This window comes from Ornithodoros turicata, chromosome 4 (genome assembly GCF_037126465.1).
Source record: "Ornithodoros turicata isolate Travis chromosome 4, ASM3712646v1, whole genome shotgun sequence".
NCBI classification, from domain to species: Eukaryota; Metazoa; Arthropoda; class Arachnida; order Ixodida; family Argasidae; genus Ornithodoros; species Ornithodoros turicata.
This window is the reverse complement of record NC_088204.1, coordinates 76,700,121-76,720,079: the sequence shown is the minus strand read 5'-3', so window position 1 is coordinate 76,720,079 and position 19,959 is coordinate 76,700,121. Positions and strand designations below refer to the sequence as shown.

General features: G+C 44.6%; 3 protein-coding genes across 4 annotated transcripts; 2 read left to right on the top strand and 1 right to left on the bottom strand.

Annotated features, from left to right (window-relative positions):
- Window positions 1-278: 278 nt before the first annotated feature.
- Window positions 279-3,811, top strand: LOC135391938 (protein disulfide-isomerase-like). Of its 2 annotated transcripts, none has more exons than XM_064622512.1 (6): window positions 279-500; window positions 1,662-2,131; window positions 2,193-2,297; window positions 2,381-2,828; window positions 2,891-3,159; window positions 3,229-3,811. In XM_064622512.1, exons 1-6 carry the CDS (start codon window positions 353-355, stop codon window positions 3,286-3,288), a joined length of 1,500 nt encoding a protein of 499 aa, XP_064478582.1. In that variant the 5' UTR covers window positions 279-352; the 3' UTR covers window positions 3,289-3,811. The 2 variants fall into 2 exon arrangements, with proteins under 2 accessions (XP_064478582.1, XP_064478581.1); XM_064622511.1 differs by having other exon boundaries at window positions 3,226-3,811.
- Window positions 3,393-10,749, bottom strand: LOC135391939 (TNF receptor-associated factor 3-like). The gene is made up of 12 exons (XM_064622513.1): window positions 10,356-10,749; window positions 9,368-9,630; window positions 8,745-8,849; window positions 8,006-8,113; window positions 7,879-7,947; window positions 7,685-7,780; window positions 7,480-7,584; window positions 7,199-7,291; window positions 6,127-6,186; window positions 5,159-5,218; window positions 4,776-5,060; window positions 3,393-4,707 (listed from the first exon to the last, which is right to left on the bottom strand). Exons 2-12 carry the CDS (start codon window positions 9,599-9,601, stop codon window positions 4,477-4,479), a joined length of 1,446 nt encoding a protein of 481 aa, XP_064478583.1. The 5' UTR covers window positions 9,602-9,630; window positions 10,356-10,749; the 3' UTR covers window positions 3,393-4,476.
- Window positions 10,750-10,958: 209 nt separating this feature from the next.
- LOC135391937 (BUB3-interacting and GLEBS motif-containing protein ZNF207-like) lies at window positions 10,959-17,763 on the top strand. The gene is made up of 10 exons (XM_064622510.1): window positions 10,959-11,092; window positions 11,389-11,515; window positions 11,596-11,728; window positions 13,424-13,624; window positions 13,689-13,716; window positions 13,887-14,022; window positions 14,106-14,217; window positions 14,796-14,926; window positions 15,120-15,312; window positions 16,304-17,763. Exons 1-10 carry the CDS (start codon window positions 11,052-11,054, stop codon window positions 16,429-16,431), a joined length of 1,230 nt encoding a protein of 409 aa, XP_064478580.1. The 5' UTR covers window positions 10,959-11,051; the 3' UTR covers window positions 16,432-17,763.
- Window positions 17,764-19,959: the final 2,196 nt, after the last annotated feature.

Below are 19,959 nucleotides of genomic sequence, written 5' to 3'. Positions count from 1 at the left end.
TAAACATACTTGGTTCAAACGAGCCAGCTTGCAGTTTCAAGCCGCACTCTAGTACACAGCTAGACTTGAGAAGATTTTGCACAACTCCTTAAACACAAACATAATAATTATTTTGGCGCGTTAAAGTAAACAATCATTAGCAACTAACACCTTTTAAAACATTCTTACTAATATCTTTTTGTTTTACTGGACTTTCACCAAAGCCAGGTGCTATACACGTGACCGCTTTCCACCAACCGAACATCAACACGAGTATGACGAAGTCATAAAAGAGCATGCGTAGTCGTCGCGTTTGCCTTTGCCACGTTTGTGACCGCTGACAGGTTTAAAGGGGCTTTAGCGAGTAACTACAATGACGTTATTAAAGAGCGTTGTTCTTTTATGCTGCTTATACTTAGTTAGGACAGCTGATGTTGAGACAGAAGAACACGTCCTCGTCTTGAAGAGCTCCAATTTCGACGACATTGTGAAGGAACACAAGCACATCCTCGTTGAGTTCTGTAAGTGCAGCCCGGCTTCCTAAGCATAGTTGTGTTTCATCTCCCTTCTGTAATTAGTGAATTGTAGAGAGTGGTTAAAGCTTTGGGCTTCATCAATTGCATCTCGTCGTGCATGTTCGTTTGGTTTGAGATAGTTCATTGCTCCCTGTCAGCCAAGCGTGCCGGTAGCTTCGTCTCGAGTCCCAACATATTCATCTGAAATAATTATGCAGCTTAAATTGCACGTGGTGTTTCCTTGCAACGATTGACGGCGTTTTTGCCAAACAAGCGCTTTGCGAACTTGATCGACACCACTTCGAAGCGCTATCAATATGTTATCGGCACACAACGGACCACGTCGCCGAGTACCGAGAGCGAGCACTCTGCTGTCTATCTTTTTCAGTGGATCAATACCCACTAACTTTTGCACAAGACTATAGTTTACTCAGTCGTTTTACAAACCATATGTAGCCGTGCAGACGATGCAGACGACAGGTTTTTGTGTGGCCGTCTGCGTAGGATTAATCAACCGTAACCGGTGTGACGTCTGTAATGAGGAAGGCGCTGACAGTGAATATCAAAACATTTGTTAAATTGCGCCGTGGCTAATTGCCACGTCAGTTGTGAGCCCTGGTGAAGTGAATCGAATGCTGCTCATGTCGCTACACTGTAGCACTCAGATGGGACGAAGGGTCGAGAAGGGAGAGGGGGAGAAGGGACGAAAACAAGGGTCGAGACAACGTATCCGCATCGTCTGAGTGCTGCAGTGTAGCGACGTGAACTATCACGAACTCCCACTCTTCGTCCCGTTGAATGCTGCTGTCGGAAGTCGGAACTTCAACTTCCGGGCTGGGAGCATGGGCGTAGCCATAGGGGGCTAAGGGGGTTCACCCCCAAAATCGTACCTTTGGTACACCTCCAACCCCGTGTAATGTCCCTATAGACCTCCCCCACATATTTTTCTGGCTACCATGCTGGCTGGGAGGGTTTTACCTGTGGCTCCCCTGCCTAGGGTTGGCAGAAGATTTTTCGCTGATTGATTAATGCTGTCTTGTTATAAGTATTTGCAGTGATTTTATGCTCATGCATTCCATGCGCAATGTCTAGTATTTCTAAAGCATTTAGCACTTCTGGAAGTTGGGAAGTAAGTATGTATCATCTCTTTGCTACTGTCGATAACAGATGCCCCATGGTGCGGTCACTGCAAGGCACTGGCCCCAGAATATGCCAAGGCTGCCAAGGCGCTTGCGGAGGAGAACTCCACCATCAAGCTTGCCAAGGTAGACGCCACGGTCGAGACGGAGTTGGCAGAGAAACAAGAGGTCAAGGGATACCCGACGATCAAGTTCTTCAGTGATGGAACACCGATGGACTTCAGAGGTGGCAGGACAGCTGACGAAATTATCCGATGGCTGAAGAAAAAGACTGGGCCTGCTGCTGTGGAGCTGTCTTCTGTTGAGCTTGCACGCACGTTTGTCGATGGTGGAGAAGTTGCTGTCGTTGGTTTCTTCAAGGACACCTCCAGCAAGGATGCTAAGGCTTACCTGCAAGCGGCAGCCACCTTGGACGACTACACCTTTGGTCTCGCGTCCGACGAAGCTGTCTACAAAGAGCTTAAGGTTGAGAAGGATGGTGTGGTGCTCTTCAAGAAGGTGAGACTCAGGCCAGCTTTCTTGTTTCTTCAATCAAATTCAATTTATCGATTACCTGCAGTTCGACGAGGGCCGCAGCGACTTTGAGGGTGACTTTACGGTCGATGCCGTAAAGTCATTTATCCGTACCAGCAGCCTGCCATTGGTTGTTGAGTTCACTCATGAGGTGGGTTTCATTCTGGTCCGCATTTCCGTCCTGGCGACCAATAGCAGCACAGTGTGTTAATGAGTTACGCGTCCCGATTTCAGAGTGCCCAGAAGGTCTTTGGCGGCGACGTCAAATCCCACAACCTTCTGTTCCTCAGCAAGAAGAGCCCCGATTACGAATCTCTCGTGGACACGTTCCGTGAAGTCGCCAAGGAATTCAGGAACAAGGTGCTCTTTGTCACCATCAACACAGACGACGAGGACCACGCACGCATCCTGGAGTTCTTCGGCCTGAAGAAGGATGAGACACCTCAGATGCGCATCATCCAGCTGGCAGAGGACATGACAAAGTTCAAGCCGGAGACCGCGGAGCTCAAAGCAGACGACATCCGCAACTTCGTGCAGGGTGTCCTGGATGGCAAAATCAAGCAGATCCTGCTTGCTCAGGACTTGCCTGAAGACTGGGACAAGAATCCTGTCAAGGTGCTGGTCAGCTCCAACTTTGACGAGGTTGTCTTCAACAAGGACAAGGACGTACTGGTAGAATTCTGTAAGTCTCTCGTTTCTACGTCTTTGTTCCCTCTTCCCTAAGGCCAACTTCTCCGTGCACAGACGCTCCGTGGTGCGGACACTGCAAGCAGCTGGCTCCCATCTACGACGAGCTTGGCGAGAAGTACAAGGCCACGGACAACGTCGTCATTGCCAAGATGGACGCCACTGCCAACGAACTGGAGCACACAAAGGTTGGAAGCTTCCCCACAATCAAGCTCTACAAGAAGGGCACCAACGAGGCTGTCGACTACAACGGAGAACGCACCCTGGATGGGCTCTCCAAGTTCCTGGACAGCAACGGAGAGTACGGCAGGGCCGCCCCCGAGGAGGTAGGTCTACTAGCGTCGCCGTCCTCGGTAACTGCTTTTGTCGTAACACTCTTCTCCCTTGCAAAGCAGGTGTCAGAAGAAGAGGAGGAAGAAGAAGATAAGGAGGATAAGAAGAGGGATGAACTTTAAAGGACAAGTCCCTTCTCATCATCATTTTCATCCTTGGTTACTTCCCTGTATTTCACTGTTGACAGTTTTGTCGGGTCTAGTGTGTTCTCATGTGGACATTGCTGTTTTCTTTTTTTTTTTTCACGTTACATTTATGTTTGTTACTAGTTTTGAATGATCTCTATGAAGCAGACCTCCTCTGGTGCAATGTTCCCGCTTGGCGGCCAAACTGCTCCATTCGTTGCCGGAGCGCGAGATTAACGAATTTTTTTCTCCTCGCTTCATTTTCGAAGCGATCATTGTACGAGCAAAAAGAGTTAGTGCCGTGTTATTTTTCTATGTGAAAAGAAGTGTCTAGTTTTGTCCGTGGTGCACGTGTACATAGGCAAACGGAGCTGTGGGTGCGAAGACCAAATCATGGAAAAAGGACCGGCACGGGCATTAGGTCTTCCTTGCATGGTGGGAGGTCCTTTATCCTGCTGGGCAGTCTGTTATTTCTCTACTGGTGTCACATAAATTAATAAAAGCCATCATCAAAGTCTGAGAGTTGGTCTCTGGAATTCAGCTCTTGCCTGCTAACGATTCAACGGTTCTTCAGTAAAAGTAAAATAAAAATTTATTTGAATAAAAATGGCATTAAATAAAAATTAAATGAAATAAAAATAGAAGCCATCATTAAAGTCTGAGCCAGTTCTTGCCTGTTAACATGGCAACTGTTCTTCAGTACAACTGATAAGTGTTTTTTGTCTTTTAGACATACTTGAGGTTGCAAGGTGTTTATTGACCCTTGCACACACACATTACATGAGTTGCACAATTTCATTATAAGTACAGTCTCAAGGTTTGAGAAAGCCCACCCCAAGAAAAAAAAAAAAAAAAACTGATACCCATATGCCACTGATACCTGCGCATGTACTGTTGCTTTTTTATCCATGTATTCTCTCTGCTATTGCATATGCTAATACATAGTAGTCATGTAGTACTTCCCTTGCAGGTATTAACTGGCTGCACTATAGGAAACAATCAGTGATAAAATCAAAATAGCAAGACAGCTGAATGCACAGTGAGGTATGCACATTGTCTCATGTTCCTTTTGTTGCTGATTATCTTCCATACTGCAGCCAATCAAGTATCTGTGGCATTAAATTTAGTGCAGTAACACTTGGGTGAAAATTGAGTATTTGGTTCGAGAATTTTTTAGAACACTTCTTAACCGAGCAGGCTGGGGTACACTCCCCCAACTGGTTCAATGATAACTTTGAAACAGATACTGTCGCTGCACAAGTACTTTCCATTTCTCTCAAGTTCATCGATGGCAATAAATTCTTGCCAGACGTAAGGGATGGTGTAATCCGTCTGCGGACGAGGAAATCCAGGATCGTTGATGGTATACGAGACGTGTTGACCGCCTGGTGACTGGTCGAGCAACATGACAGTCACCTGTGGTATATGAACAGCGTACCATTATCGGTATTGTTATCATGTCGCGGTACAGAAAGAACACTAACCTTTTGTCGAAATGGCCACTGCACTTCTGCGTCATGCCGGCCTTGCATGAGCACCAAATTGACTGCCATGAATTTCCCACGTCGTGATTGGCCGATGCCATTGAGGAAGAGGCGGAGCTTGAGGTGGTACCCCGGCGTACCGGTGTAGAAACTAGGACTGGAAGTGTACTTCTTGGGGGCGTGGCGTTCACGACGTTTTGCCCGACCGTATTCAGACAGGCGCCAGTGAAACACTCCGTCGGGGCAGACGACATCATCCGCGTGTCCGGTCACAACCACGGAGCTCTGCGAGGGAAGGATGAGATGTTAATGGCCTCTTCTTTTTTTTCATTTTCTAAAATAAAATAAAAATTCCTTCAAAATTTCAATAAGATTTTGCTTACGTTACTCATGGTAAACCCACTTAGCATGGATCCAAACTGGGATTCTGAAGGAGCAGTAGGCTGAAAAAGGAGCACTTTTTAATGAGTCGACAAAAATCTTCAAATGCACAAAAACGTATGCGACTGATTCTTGCACCAGTGAAGGTCATTATCATTTGACTTAACGAGCATCGAAGCAAATAGTGCCAAATTTTATCACTTCTAGTATTACAATATCTTATAAAAGGGACCATTCGCTGTACATTAATTGGGTGATGTTTTTTCAGCAAATTTTTTTTTCTTTTCCTAACGGTAGGTGTCTCTGGGAGAACACAATTTAAAAATTTTCCTGAAACCGTTTCTCTGCATTACACATTTCATTTTCAGTGCATATTTGCGTAAAAACATTTTAATGAAAGAAGATTAGAAGTTGGTTAAATGGGTGCACATTCAATTAAAACATTATTTGAAGAGCATCCATTACATTTTTACCGTCAAGATGCATTCCCACTACCGCATCACCGGTCACACCCCTAGACTACACAGACAAAAAAAAAAAAAAAAAAAATCACCACTAAACACACAACAGAACCGTAATGATGATAGTATATTATAGGTAGTAGTTGGTACTAGAAGTAGCACCCTTGCACCTCAAAATCCCGCTAACCATTCCTGTTCCGAAAAATAGAAACGGGATCCACAGCACCAGTCAGTTTGAGAGAGTAGATGCATTCCACCTCTGCCACAAAACTCTTCCTTTTTTCCTCACCTCGGCCTTACTGTGTGTTACGGCCTCGTTTCTCGCGTTCTCGCTAAGTTGTTTGAGGGCGACACGAACGTGAGGCCACGTGTTGGGCAACACTGTCTCCAACCACTGAGACATAGCTCTGCCTAGCTACAGGGGAAGGCAAGTGCTGAATGCTGTAGCACAGTAGCTGAGACACCAGTACAGCAAAACTCGTAAGGGGCCTTTGGAAAAAAACACTTACAAGGTTTGCTGCAGCGTTGAAGTTTGCCGACATGTCGCCGTCGGGTCCGCCTCGTAGGTCCTGTTGGATGGTTAAAGAAGAAGCTTCTTTGTAGAGTGAAGAATGGTATTCCATTTTACTGGTATTATTATTAATAGTAGTATTTATTAATTCATTTAATTATTTAAACTAATTATAAATTAAATTAATTAGTTTAAAGTATTCATTAATTAATTAACTGTTGTACCTATTATATAGGTACTTCAAGCACTGAGTCGTGAACTAGACCCCGAGCAGTTTTTGTAAAGCGTGCCAACAGAGTGTTGTTCTCCGATCCCCATGCAAAACAGGAACCCACTCAATTCAGTATGTGTAATCATTAGGGCCAGGAAAATTATTCGGTAAAAACGATGGAAATAGGCAGGGAATTAGGCCCTCATAGACAACAAAAATAGGCAATAAAAGACAAAAATGGACACGTTAATCTGGTACACTCTTTGGCATTGGATGCCCATTGGTGCTTCAGAATGTTCCATCCAGGACGGCTATGGTACCATAAAAGCTTTCACTTCTTCTACACGAATGCTGAGGTGGCTTAGAACCACGCGATATTGAAGAATACTTTTAGTTCTCCGCCTTCGAAGATCTCGTAAGGCTAAAACTTTTGATTAAATATACGTGAACCCTTTCTGGCAAACCAAGGTACAAGAAACCAAACGCAAAAAAAAAGAACAAAAAGCGCAAACACGCAGAAACGCAAAACAAAATGCAGCACTCTGCATTAGACTGAAAGGCGCACTCGGACTTGCACCTCTAAAAAAGGCTGTTACATAATCTAAAAATGTTCAATACAGCCAATAAAAAGGCAGGCAACTCTCAAAATGTTGCATTTAGGCATTTATAGGCAAATGCCTAAAATTCTGGGCCCTAGTAATCATACAGGGGCACTCAAATATATCCCCTCCATAAAGTTTTCATTTTTTGCTGCAGCGGATTGTGCAACGAGTAACACGCAACTTGGCAGAAGAAGAAACGAATAAAATAAATATAAAACCACAGGGGGACTAAGCAAGAAGTCAGCACTCGTCAGTACCTGAAACGGTCGTCTGGAAGAATTATCTTGTTCCACATTGGTGACACGAACGCTCATGTCTCGAAGCTGAAGCAGGAGCATGTCATCTCTTGCCTGCGGAAGAGATTGGGAAAAATTCCGTGCCCACTAATTTTCCGGAGCAGTAGTGTTTGAATGTTTTCGTTACATGCTGGTGCAATATTAATCGTATTAATTGAAGTTGCTTAGATTATTATAAAATTAAATCTGGTTGCCACAACAGCTTGAAGACAGCTGCGGAAGAGTTGCACAGATGTTCTTACTGAGCATTCTTGCAGGTGTCGTTCAAAGTTTGTCTTCAGTTCTTTGACTGTCCCGTGAGCTTCGTTCAGTTGGTTCCGCAACAAGTCACGTTCAGCCAGTATGTCCTGAATGACGTAAGGTTTTTCGTCAAATCCAACGTCACTTTGCAGTCGTGGACTCTTCCATTTTATTTTATTTATTGACTCCGCTCCGCTTGCCGTTTACCTCCATATTCCGCCTGTACTCCGACATCCTGGTTACGATGAGCTGCCGGTGTGACTCCCAGTCGCTTTCGTGATTTTCCAGTTCAGCTCGAGGACCCTGAAGACGTGTGCCTCGTAAATCATTTTGACAGTTTTTTTTTTTCCCACAAGGTGTCACGTTTGAAACTTATGAAGGAACGTGACAAGATTGCCTACTTGAAAGGAGCATCCGAGCGAAGACATCCAACACGCTGTCGTAGGCTGCATCGCGCGACAACAAGAAACCTGCGTTTAAGTATTTGTACGAATATCTTTTACAACTTTTTTATTGCCGGTAACTGACCTCTTCTTCCGGTTCCTGTGCCGTTGAAGTGCTTGGAGTCGACTGGTCCAAACGTCTCGGTGGTCTGGCTGGAACTTCGGACTGAACTGTACAATTTTGGAGGTGTTCCTGAAGAACACATTGTTGGTGATGAAAGATGAAAATCACTGAAAAGGTTAGCTAGCTGTAGGATTCAAACCCACATCTTCTGGACTGCCGGTCCAGGGCTCTGGAGAGCTGTGGAGAGCTCTGGAGAGCCCTGGAGAGCCTCTGGAGAGCCCTGGACCGGCAATCCAGAAGATGTGGGTTCGAGTCCTACAGCTAGCTAACCTTTTCAGTGACTTTCAGCTTTCATCGTTAATTTCTTAGGCAATTTGAGGCTTTGTATGTATTTGTCCCGTCTATGTTGTTCCAGCCTCAGAACATCGGTTCTTTCATCTTTCACATTTTTGGTATTGTAACTATATTGTTCTCGCGTTCTTCATCTGTTATCGTTACTAATTTTGTTGTCTGTCCAGACAATGTAAGACCAAGGTCTAGACAACTTAGTACAACAATAGGTGTAGTACTACAGTTGTACAATAACAATATTTCCACTGCCACCTCGGAATTGTGTGGGCTGTGATGCGTTTGCTGCATTGTCATCATGACAGGTGATGGATCAGGAACACAAAACCAATTTTGTACTATTGTTGCGCAACAGTGTGTATTGTGTCATGTAGCCACAGGCGCACATTGTTTTCAGCATACAAATACTTACGTTTAACGTGCCTATTTGTAACACTTCTCCGCAGCCCGTTTCCTTGTTGAGACAGTGAACCTGAAGCGGTGCAGCGGCCTGTTGCACTGATGTGTCTTCTGTAAGCTGTGAAGTCACATATTAGTCGTTTTTCCTTTTTTTTTCTCCTTTTCTTGCTTATCTTTCCAAAATGCTTCATACAACAATTTTTTTTATTCCATCCAATGCAAGTTTACTAGGAAAGGTAATTCAAGGCATAAACTTGTATGCCTTTGCGGTTATTTTTAAGTTTTAAAATTAAAGCACACCAGAATGGCCAATAATTAACTTATTATTAATTAATAGCCAGTGTTGATTGATTATTTCTTAATAATTAATTAATAGCAAATACTAAACTATCAACACCCCATAATGCTGCTATAAAATATATGAAAGCTGCTTCCAATCATTGGTCCTGAAAAAATGCTCAGTTATTGAAACTTTGCTGCCATACTAAAAAAGAAAACGAAGAAGTGGCTTATTCCAGATTAAATTCAATTACACCCTCAAAAACTTTACGAGCACGCCATCTATATAGATTACTCTATACCTATATTTAACTATTGATATTTATATAATAATATATATATTCATAATTAACATACCTCGTTTCTGCGTATGTCGGCTGCATCGACGGGACAGATGGACTTGCTCCCCTGTCCCAGTAAATTCTCCAGGCACCGAGTACAAAAGCCGTGCTGGCATTTGGACCTCCATAATATTCCAACGATGTCCCCACAGGTGGAACATCTGATCTGCGTCGGCACGGGTTCGACGAACTCGAGAGCTATTCCGTCACTCAGCGTCGAGAACCCTCTCAGCCTCACAATGTCAGGCATATTTTTACTGTTCACTATATGTCTTGCTCCTGCAACCAGAAGGTGTACTGAAAGTTTAAAGGTGGGCGTTTTGGTATGGGTCCATATTCCAAAAAAGCGGGAAGAGCACAAAAAACAGCAGACGACAGCTGGCTTTTCCGTGTCGTCTGCTGTATTTTTTTTTTTTTTTTTTGCTCTTCCCCCTTTTGAAATATGGACCAGAAGACGGCTTGAGTCCTGGTGGTAGGGGTTGTGGTGAGAACAACAATGGGTTAATTTCTTGAAGGCTCTATTGTTTGTGGAGCTCTGGGACACAACCATGATACAGGAAAAGGGGGGGGGGGGGTCTGAGGGAGGTCAAGGACTGCAAGACACATATAGATCGTCAAAGATCGACCGAAGAACTCAGTGAGAACAGAAGCTGAGGAGAGAGACCAGCCCCTCTCCCACCCAGATCTGCGTGTCTCTGGACACAACTGTAGGCAGACTTTGTATTTGAAAAATAAAAAATTGCAACGTCAAGATGGTTGAGCAGGAGCTCTGTTGCGAACAGCCTCAGAGTTTTAAAAAATGTTTTTTTGCTTTTGCGCTCGTCTTCTTATTCTTCTTTTCTTTTTTATGTGCCTTCGTCAAATTCGTTAGCTTATCTTAACATTAAACATCGCGCGCGCGCACAATCGTCACGTCAAAACCACAAGTTCTCATTGCTGAAGACAAAGATATACGTGACATAAACTGCACAACTACTAAACTGCATGTTAACAGTTCGACTTACGTTTCGTTGTTAACTCGGCTTCTGAGGTTCCGTGACTGCTTATGAAACACTTGTTGTATGTTCGTTCTTAAGGTTTGTTTAGCATGAGTCACGCTTCTGTCAATGCAACGTAACGTGCTCATTATTCCTACGTCATACTTGGCTGCGATTACCTCTCGACCTCGACGAGTGCTCGTACGAGGAAAATAAGGAACTGGGTTTTTTCGAGTTTTTCCTCCAATCAAAGAGCGACAGCCTCTCCTAATGTGGATTATCGAGAGATAATCTCCAAGATTCTAGATGTTAAGTGTCATTATTCAAGGACATTTCTAAAATGTTGACGATTGCCGCTTTGAATTGCTCGCTCGTCCCATCAGCGAAATCGAAACCTTCGGAAACCGGTTTGTTATCAAACGGCGGCGCTATGCAAACTTAGCCGACGAGGTGTAACAAGTGTAGCCAGTGTAGCCGTGTACTTTCGTATACCAGTAATCTTGTTAGGTTTAACAGGTAACTTGCCAGTATAAACTTTAATTAATCAATTATTACAATAAAAAATATGCTATTATAGTTATAATACAAACTTTTTTTTTACATTCGTGATACGAGACTGGCATGGCACTCCTAATAGAGTTTTTGTGGTCGCCATTTTGCGTTGTGGTGCGCGTTGGACTTTTTTGTGTTGGTGCTCCGATTTCTGCAATTTAGCGTCAAAATATGGGCAGAAAAAAGAAGAAGCCAGCAAAGCCTTGGTGCTGGTATCCTTTACTGTTGTGTCAATTAGAATACTGAACACTTTCAGTTCTTAAGCTATGCGGGAGAACATTAGAGCTAACGATTCGCCAATGGCCGCTATTGGCTCAATGGGGTGTTCATTTGGTTATCTTTCGTCAGCGTTTGCTACCATGTAAAGCACTAATCGAAGAGATTTACAAAAACCATTTGCGCTCTTTCGTGTTTTCGCTAAAGACTGCTCCGTTTCAGGGTATACTGCCTGTGTTCATTTAACTGTGTACGCATGCGAGTCAACCACCTTAACTGCTTATGAACCAAGGTACTGCAACCGCGAATTTGACGACGAGAAAATTCTCATACAACATCAGAAAGCGAAACACTTCAAATGTCATATTTGCCACAAAAAACTCTACACGGGCCCAGGGTTGGCGATTCATTGTATGCAGGTAGGTTTGCACAAAATATGCAATTTTCAGTGTATGTCCATTTGGTGAGGTTCAATGAAAAAAAAAAAAAAATCTTCCAGGTTCACAAGGAGACTATGGACAAGGTTCCGAATGCGTTACCTAACAAAAACAGTGTAGATATAGAGATTTATGGAATGGAAGGTATTCCGGAAGAAGACATCAGGGAACATGAGAGGCAGAAACAAGACAGAGGTAAGAATTTAATAAGAAATTGGGACATTTACTGATGCTGTGCACTGACTACCCGTTGTTAAAGCACCAGGGTGGACTTTGTCTTTGGGAAGTGAGGAGGATTCAATTTGCTACAGGGTGGGAGAGGATATTAAAGTGATGAAGAAAATAACCAAGAGATAATTTTATTTAGGTATAATATTGATAGAGATATGACCAAGAGATGATTTGACCTGGATAACATTATCCTAGAAGCTAATCATATAAGAAAATATGTGATATGAGCTGTTTGGACACGCCGCCGTCGTTATCTCCTTGTTTATCCAGGGTTAGCCGAGATAAAGAACAGTATTTCCTCGGCTCTGTAAAAACTACACTGGGAACGAGAGGGGGCTTAAACTTTCCCGAGCGTGTCAAATTTTCAGCCTCAAGATTTGTTTTGGTAGATGGTGAAACATTAAATACAGCTCTTACCTACACGTTGTCAGTACCCTATTGTTCCATGTTCTTGAGATTTCGAGGCATTAGTGACAATATGAAATTACCGTATTTTCCGGTGTATAACGTGCACCCCTAAAAATGGGCTGAATTTGAAAAAAGTTTGATGTATAACGCGCACCGCAATGTTGCTACAAGCTTCTTACTGCCACCAGTATACACAATAAACCAAGGCGGTGTACCACGCATGCATACGCTTTATTTGAAACACATTTAGTCAGAGCCGTTAAACTCTGATGCAACAGAGTCGGTGTCATAGTATACTTCAGTCTCCGCTTTCGGTTTCGCGTCCCTTCTCATTCACGCTAGCCGGGCACGAAATTCAGGGACATGAAAAGCCCGACTCAAGAACAAATGCGGCCAGTGCGTTCTCAAAGCTGAGCAACATTTTATATTCTTCTTTGTGGGTGTGTCCAGTTCCACTAGATCTCGGACACTTTTAACCTTTTATGAGGTCCAGTGCCCTTTTGCCAGCTTTGTCAACTGATCCTAAGAGATTTGCGACAAAGCCACAGCAGACCCTCGAAGACGCTAGAATTTGTACGCCACCGACCTGAAAAGGAACTCTGTAGGAAAATATTTCCGTGTATAACGCACAGGACCTCTTCAGAGCTCTTTTTTACTGTATAACGCACGCGTTATACAGTATATAACGCGTCATATAAGTCAATATGCCACCGAGGATTACCATATTAACTAGAAGCATAACAATGAAACCATACATTATGTCTCGAAATTGTAAAAATGCTGCACAATAGGTATCGTAACAAAGTTTCTACTCCTGCGAAAACCACACACAGTGCATACACACAAGGCTTAGCAAGCAGCATGTGCCTTTGCAAATTAAGAAACGTGTGTTTTTGTTTTTCTTTTTGATTTAGCGACAAACAACTGGACCAAGTTTCAGTTTTTATAAAAAAATTTGGCACATAATACATCCTCAATGAATCGTATAGCTCCCAGACATCCTTTCTATTCTTTTTGTCTTCATTACAAACACCGTACTCTTCTTCGCTAACCCTGTCTGTCTGTGAATTGCAGGTGCACTGAGCTGGACGCTCATTTTCTTGCCATTTTTATTTTGTCACTGATGATCGTGCTTCTTGCACTGTGCCCCAAAATGACCAATCACATTCATAATTACATTTTTAAAACTTGCATCGACCCATAAATTATCGCCTGCATAAAATTTACTAGAACCTCAATATCTATACGAAGGCGGTTCCGGCGACGAAGACGACGAACCAGCAAAGGCAGCACCAAAGCCTCCTGCCATGCCAGCCATGCCCATGCCCGGCGCCATGCCGGCGGGTATGCCCGGGATGCCGCCGATGCCGATGGGACCAATGCCTGGAATGCCCTTCGGACCGGGCATGCCCCCCATGCATATGGGACCAATGGGCCATATGGGACATATGGGTGAGACTTAGCTTTGGGATATACTCTAAGTAGTGCTATGTGCTGACTCGTTTTCTTGTTACAGGAATGGCTCCTCCATTCATGAGCCACGGGTAAGGATATTTTCACTACTTGTAGTCGTAGTAGTTCACACCGTGTCGTAGTATCGCGTATTGGACACTTCACAGTAAAGCCTGCATTTTCTTTCGTAAAACTCGAATAGTATGCAATCATTACCCGATACTTTCCAAGATGCCCGATTAGCTTATCGCATAATTTACAGCCCAATGCCCCCTGGGATGCACATGATGGGGGGAATGATGCCCCCCCAGGGACCAGCCATGCCGGGGGCACCACCCAGGGCGACCATCTCGGCACCACCGACGCCACCTGCAAAGCCTCTGTTTCCTGCAGCGCAAGTACGACTGACCTCTCGACTCGTAACCGGCGACGATTGGCGCACACGTACTTGCATAACACAAATATGCTCTCCCACCAACAGGCCGTCGCTGCGTCAACGAGCGGGCAGACGACGGGGTCGCCGTCGGCTGTCAAACCAACATTCCCCGCTTACAGCACGGCGTCCACGACCCCGACGAGTACGTCGTCCCCTGGTACGACATTTAAACCTCGTGTCATATTTTCTTGAATGTAAGGTGACCTCGCAGCTTTGGACAAAAAAGATGTCAAAGAAGAGAGCTTCATTTAAACTTTTGTGCAGACATCGGCTTTGTACATGCTCTCTGTACGAAGTCAAGCTCTGAAATGCCTCCCGCAGCAGAATTTGTTCCCAAGAGAGGTTGTTTTACTGTGCATTCACACAAGAGACATCCTTACGGAAGATTCTAGTGGAAGAAAAAGCAAAAACACTGCTCACGGAGACGGAAGTTCCACCCTGTGTTATGTTGAGCATTCACACGACGTGGAATATCGGAAGTGGCGTACTGCGCACTTAGCAGACGACACCGTCAGCGTCTTTCCTGTCGTCTGCTACAGTCGCTCTGTGTCGCAGGATATTCCCCATGGCAGTGTATGTGAACACTGGACGTTGAATGCTCGCGCTCAGAAAGCTATGACGTTTTTCAGGTCTTCCGCTTCTGCGGTGAATGTCGCTCGTGTGAATACACAGTTATAGTCAAGAAACTATGCTGGGTAGTGCATAGATTGAAAGATGTCTCGTTTTTGTCTTTAGCCGATACAGCAGCCGGATCGTCGGGCAACAAAGCCGTGGTTTCGGCACCACCGGACATCAAGAAACCGAACCTCATCGCCACGACTGGGGCCAGCAGCAAGATTATACATCCCGAGGAAGACATATCCCTTGTAATAATTTTTTTTTTCTAGCGCACTTTTGGCTTCTCAGCCCTTCTTTGTTAGTGATTCCTTGGTTAGATTAGTGTATTTACTTACATTGCGTCCCAACACAATGTAGCTCATGCGGATTTGACTAGAGGCACCACTTTACGGATCCTCGCGTGTGACCTATTTTTAAGTCTCGCTCGTTTATTGCCTCCAGGAAGAACGTCGTCTCCGGCTATCGCAGTACAAGGCGTTCGTGGCAGCCGAGGCTTCTCCTGTACCACCGTCGTCTGTGCCTACGTCTTCGGCTGCGACTTCCATGCCGGCTAGCAGTATGGCGATGGCAGCGAAAGGCATGGCGCCTCCCATGAACGGAGGAATGGTGCGACCGCCCATGGGCATGCCTCCAGGTGAGCTGTGCCTTATCTTATCTTATCTTGTACTTAATTTGCTTTTATGTGTTCACCTATTGTTTCGCTGTGGCTTTCAACTCGTTTCCGCTCCTCCCTTTTTCTCTGCAAATCATCCCGATAACGTTCGTAGTAGCTTAGTTTATTGCATCTACTTTGCCTTAATAAGCTCTGTTACATGCCTGAGCAATGCCCAGTGACAGTATGTAATTGGATTGCAAGTATACCGTATTTATACTGTAGTTATTCCATATTATATTATTGGTACTTGTCCTCACCACGTATTTGAAGTGTTGAAGAACCCTCTCTAACCATATACGTTTAATGCATGTGGATGCATTTGGGCTTACACACGGCAGTGATAGATCAGTGCTGGTTCTACCACGAGCCCATAACTGGTATGCTAAAATCTGGGCGTATCACATTTGAAAATCGTTTTGCAAATGTTCCCGTTAAATTTGTGTATCCCACAATGTATCTGAAATCTTTTTTTTTTTTCTTTTTTGTGTGGGGGGGGGGGGGGGGGGGGCAAAGAAAGTGTAAAAATTGTGAGAGTAAATATAGCACTGAAAAAAAAAAGGCTTTCCAAAGCTCTATGGATAGAGCACGGCACCAGATAGTGAATTTTCCTGCGGAGGAGCTGCACATGGGCCCAGGTATGCCTTGCACCTTCCTGTGAAGAGGGGTGCACACTGTTCCCTACGACAATACATATTATATTTGTGGGGACTGAGGGAGAGAGTGATGATGCCCCTCTCACAGTGCCAGACGATCGCATTAGGATGGGACTGGCTTGGTATATCCAGGAGTAAAATTAGGGCCCTGTGTTTTGTGTGTGTTTTTAGGGCCCTGTGTGGAAATGAATGGGGTACTTGTGCATTGTGCTCTACCCGCGATATCTGTTCGGCTCACAGTTATCTTACATGTTGTCCTAATTGTTGATTCAGGCTCTGCAATTGACATACATCTAATCTCATCCACTTTGCAACAGGTATGGCTCCGGTGATGCCCCCTGCACCCTTTCCACATCCCGGAGCCCCTCCGCAGATGGGATACCCACCACGGGGTGCCGGTGGACCCCCACTCATCCCACCGCCCATGATGCAGAGGCCCTTCTGAGGCACCGACGGCCACCCAAAACGGCGGGACATTAAAAAGAACAAACAACCGTGCCGACACAACACAGATAAGTGTCGTTGTAACCACTCCGTTGAATCTACGGTCGTCATGACGATGTGGGGCGGTCAGTGTCCCTTCATCTTTGTTTTACATTTTCTTGTTGTGAATACAAAGAGGACTTTGGAGCTGCAGCGGCAAGAAAACGTTTGTTTCGTTTTTCTGTTAGTTTGTATCAAAGTTAATGGGGGGGTACTAGAACAGTTCACAGCACAAACATTAGGCATAAACATTTTAGATAAACTTTTTCACCGTAAGACCAGCCTTTCACGAGTTTTGCGGGCAGGAGGTTGTCTTTGAGGTGGTTTCCTGCATGGGTTGCAGTGCGTGTGATTGGATCTGACTGGCGTCGCATCGTAAGATTGCAGCCAGATGAAGACGCTGAAGAATAAGACCCTGCGATTAGAGTGCTTAACACATCAAAGAGCCAATACCGTGTAGTATGCCTTCATGTAACACTTCATATAAGCTCAGTGTTGCTCATGTGCTCATGCCATTGCAGCCAAGTAAAGCTGCAAAAGAAATTGTTCTCCATGCCTGAACATCGTTTTGCATTTGCACAACCAAATATTTGATTAATGTCACATTTTTTAAGAATCATGGTATCACGTCAATTAGCAGTGGGATAGGAAAGTGAAATGTTCGCGAGGCAATGCTACAGAAATGTGTGCGCCTATCACGCGCTAAATGATCTTAATTTCATTATCTTTCCCCCATTCTGACTGTTTGTTTTTGTATATAGCTGTTGCAATGAAAGCCGCCAAACGAATTCTAGAGGCGCTAGGAGCGTGTTTACTGTACGTCAAAATCCAACTTATATACTACTATCTGATCCAGTAAGAATAGAGCTTGCACAAAACATTGCTGATGGACTAGAGAAGCTCTAGTGCGATCCTGAGAGCAGGCAATTTCATGTTCTCGGCCCATGCACGAGCATTCACGATTATTTCATTTTTGCTCAAGTCACTTTCTGTACTTGACCGTGTTCACTGCTAGCTAGTACAACATAAGTCAGCAGCGAGGAAAAATAGTAAGTGTTAAACAAGGTACTGTACTTTTTCACTTCTGAGCCGTGTGGATGCTTGCAAATGAAGGACTCTTTTGAGATTTTGTTGTTGTCCACGCTTTACGTTTTGTGGGCCAAGGTAAGAAGTTAGGTAGGTGCATCTCATTCCTTACTCTGTCAAGGGTGGAAACTGGAACACTGTCCGCCGCAAAATTTGTGTTGTGTTTTATGAGCTTGTTCTCAATAAAACGCTGTATGTTTGTCATCAAGGTCATTGTAAGTATTCGTTTCTTCCTCTTAAAACACTGTGCTACACCTTTCTGGTTATACGTAATTTCTCTCGTGTAGCTGCCGTCTGCTGTCGTGTCGTCTGATAACAGAGTTGAGGAGCCCTTCTTCCAAATGTGGCATTTTTTTATTCGAAAGTGTAGCTTAACATGCACCAAGCAACAAGGACTTCCGTCCTCTATTGTATATTACGTGAGAAGATGCGACATGGCCCCGTAAGCTCATGGCGGAAAGTTTTAAACGGGAAAATTGGCACTGGCGACGTTTTCAGTTAATGTCTGCAGACAAGGTTTGTTTTCGCTATCTCAAAGTCTTTCACTGGAGTATTCAAATCCCTCGGAAAAGGTTTGTGGCTCTAGTAAGTAATACATAACTTCTGTAAAACCTGATTGAAGGCATTGTTGTTCACTAATTCAAAGTTGGTATTTTGCTTGGAGCTGTTCATCCGCAAATCTTTCTGCATTTTCATTTCATCCAAATCGTCCTAAGTGCCAACAAAGTGCCACTGCCTCTATAGCAACAGCTGCAAGCAATCTTATATATAGTTGGCTCTCTTTGGAACTATCGAGAGAAGCGCAAGTGACGGGTTGAGTGATTGATTTACGGCGAGGGGAGTCTCTGCCAGGAGCACAGGACTGATGTCTGTCTCCGTTGATCTCTCCCGCTCTAGTGGATCGACAGTTCGGGCTCGAGGCAAAACTAAGTGTGGACGGATTCCATCCTGTTGGTTTAGGCAAGTGAGAATATTTCTAAAAACTCCGGGCCATTTCACAGCGCTTCCTCGAGGGAGCGCTGTTGGACCCTAGTTCGTCCCCAACCCTTCAGAGGGTTTGGTGAAATGGAGCCCTGTAGATTCAAAGCTCTTTTTTCTCTCTTCCCAAGTACGGAACCTTGTTAGTCTCCGTGTTGTTCTTGCTGTCGTGACCTACTTCATCTTGACGTTCGGAGCATATTGCCGTATCGTGTGACGGGGTTTTGGGAGAGTATCGTAAAAGACGCGGGTGTTGTTATCAAAGCTGCCTGGGATATGTGCGTAGTTTGTGTGTCTAGCTCTGTTCCTCTCCTCCCTCTCATTAGCTTTCTAAACCATGTGTGTTTCTTGGAACGATATAAGGTCACGCGGGAAATTGAATGCCGTTTCCACCGAATGTCATTCGTTTGCCGCCCCACGAGAAGGGGGCATTACATGAAAACTGTGTATATGCGCTTACAGAGCAAGTTTGGTGAATCCATTCACTTTTGCTCTGGCACAAACTGTGTACTCTGAAGGCAGAGGCGCAGTGAAAGAGAGCAACGCCAAATACAGTGAACCCTCGTTATTATGACCATGGTCGTTCCTGAAAATTTTGGTCATAGTGCAGAATTGTCATATTAACGGGGAGGAATTTGCAGAGGCTTCACTGCATTGTTCCCCAGGAGTATGGTCGTAAAGCGCGTATGTCAGATTATCGGAGGTCATATTAACGAGGGTTCACTGTAGTAGCTAGAAAAAGACGGAAATTAGAAGTTAGCGGCCAATTGTCATTGAAAAGATGAACTTTGCACAGTTTGGTTGGGTACGCCGTTACGGGCAAGGCAACCCAGATGCACAAAGCCTGCTTGCTCCTCGACGTGACGTAAAAACTAAGAGTCAGCCAATGAGGACTGTTTTCCACGGCCGTAGCCGACAGCAAACGTGCTTTCAGCGGTCGTAGCCACGGAGACGAGCCACCGTCAGCCGCATGGGCAGCCACTGTCGTCTGCGAGTCGTGAACGTCCCCACGCACTAAATGGGGGAAATCAGAATTATGCGCAATACGGTCCCATATTTTTATCGAGACTACATTTTATTATATATATTATATTAGTCTATATATTTTATTAGTCTATATATTTTATTAGTCTATATATTATATTAGTCTACATATTATATTAGTCTACAGCTTCAAATTTGCTAGTTCTTGAATTCGTAGAACGGCGAATCGCAGTAGCGAAGAAGGGAGAGGAGGGCACTGAGCAGGCCTTATGTATCTAGGCGGCGCCGATACGGGCCCCTGTCAAAGTAGGAGGGCTGTAGAGGGGGAAGGGGCAGCAGGGACGAGTACTGATCAGAAGGGACGTTTCTGGAAAGTGGCCACGTGCTCGTTGATTCGCAGAATTTGCCGTCAGTTAACGTAGTACCCCCCGCTTCAACTCGG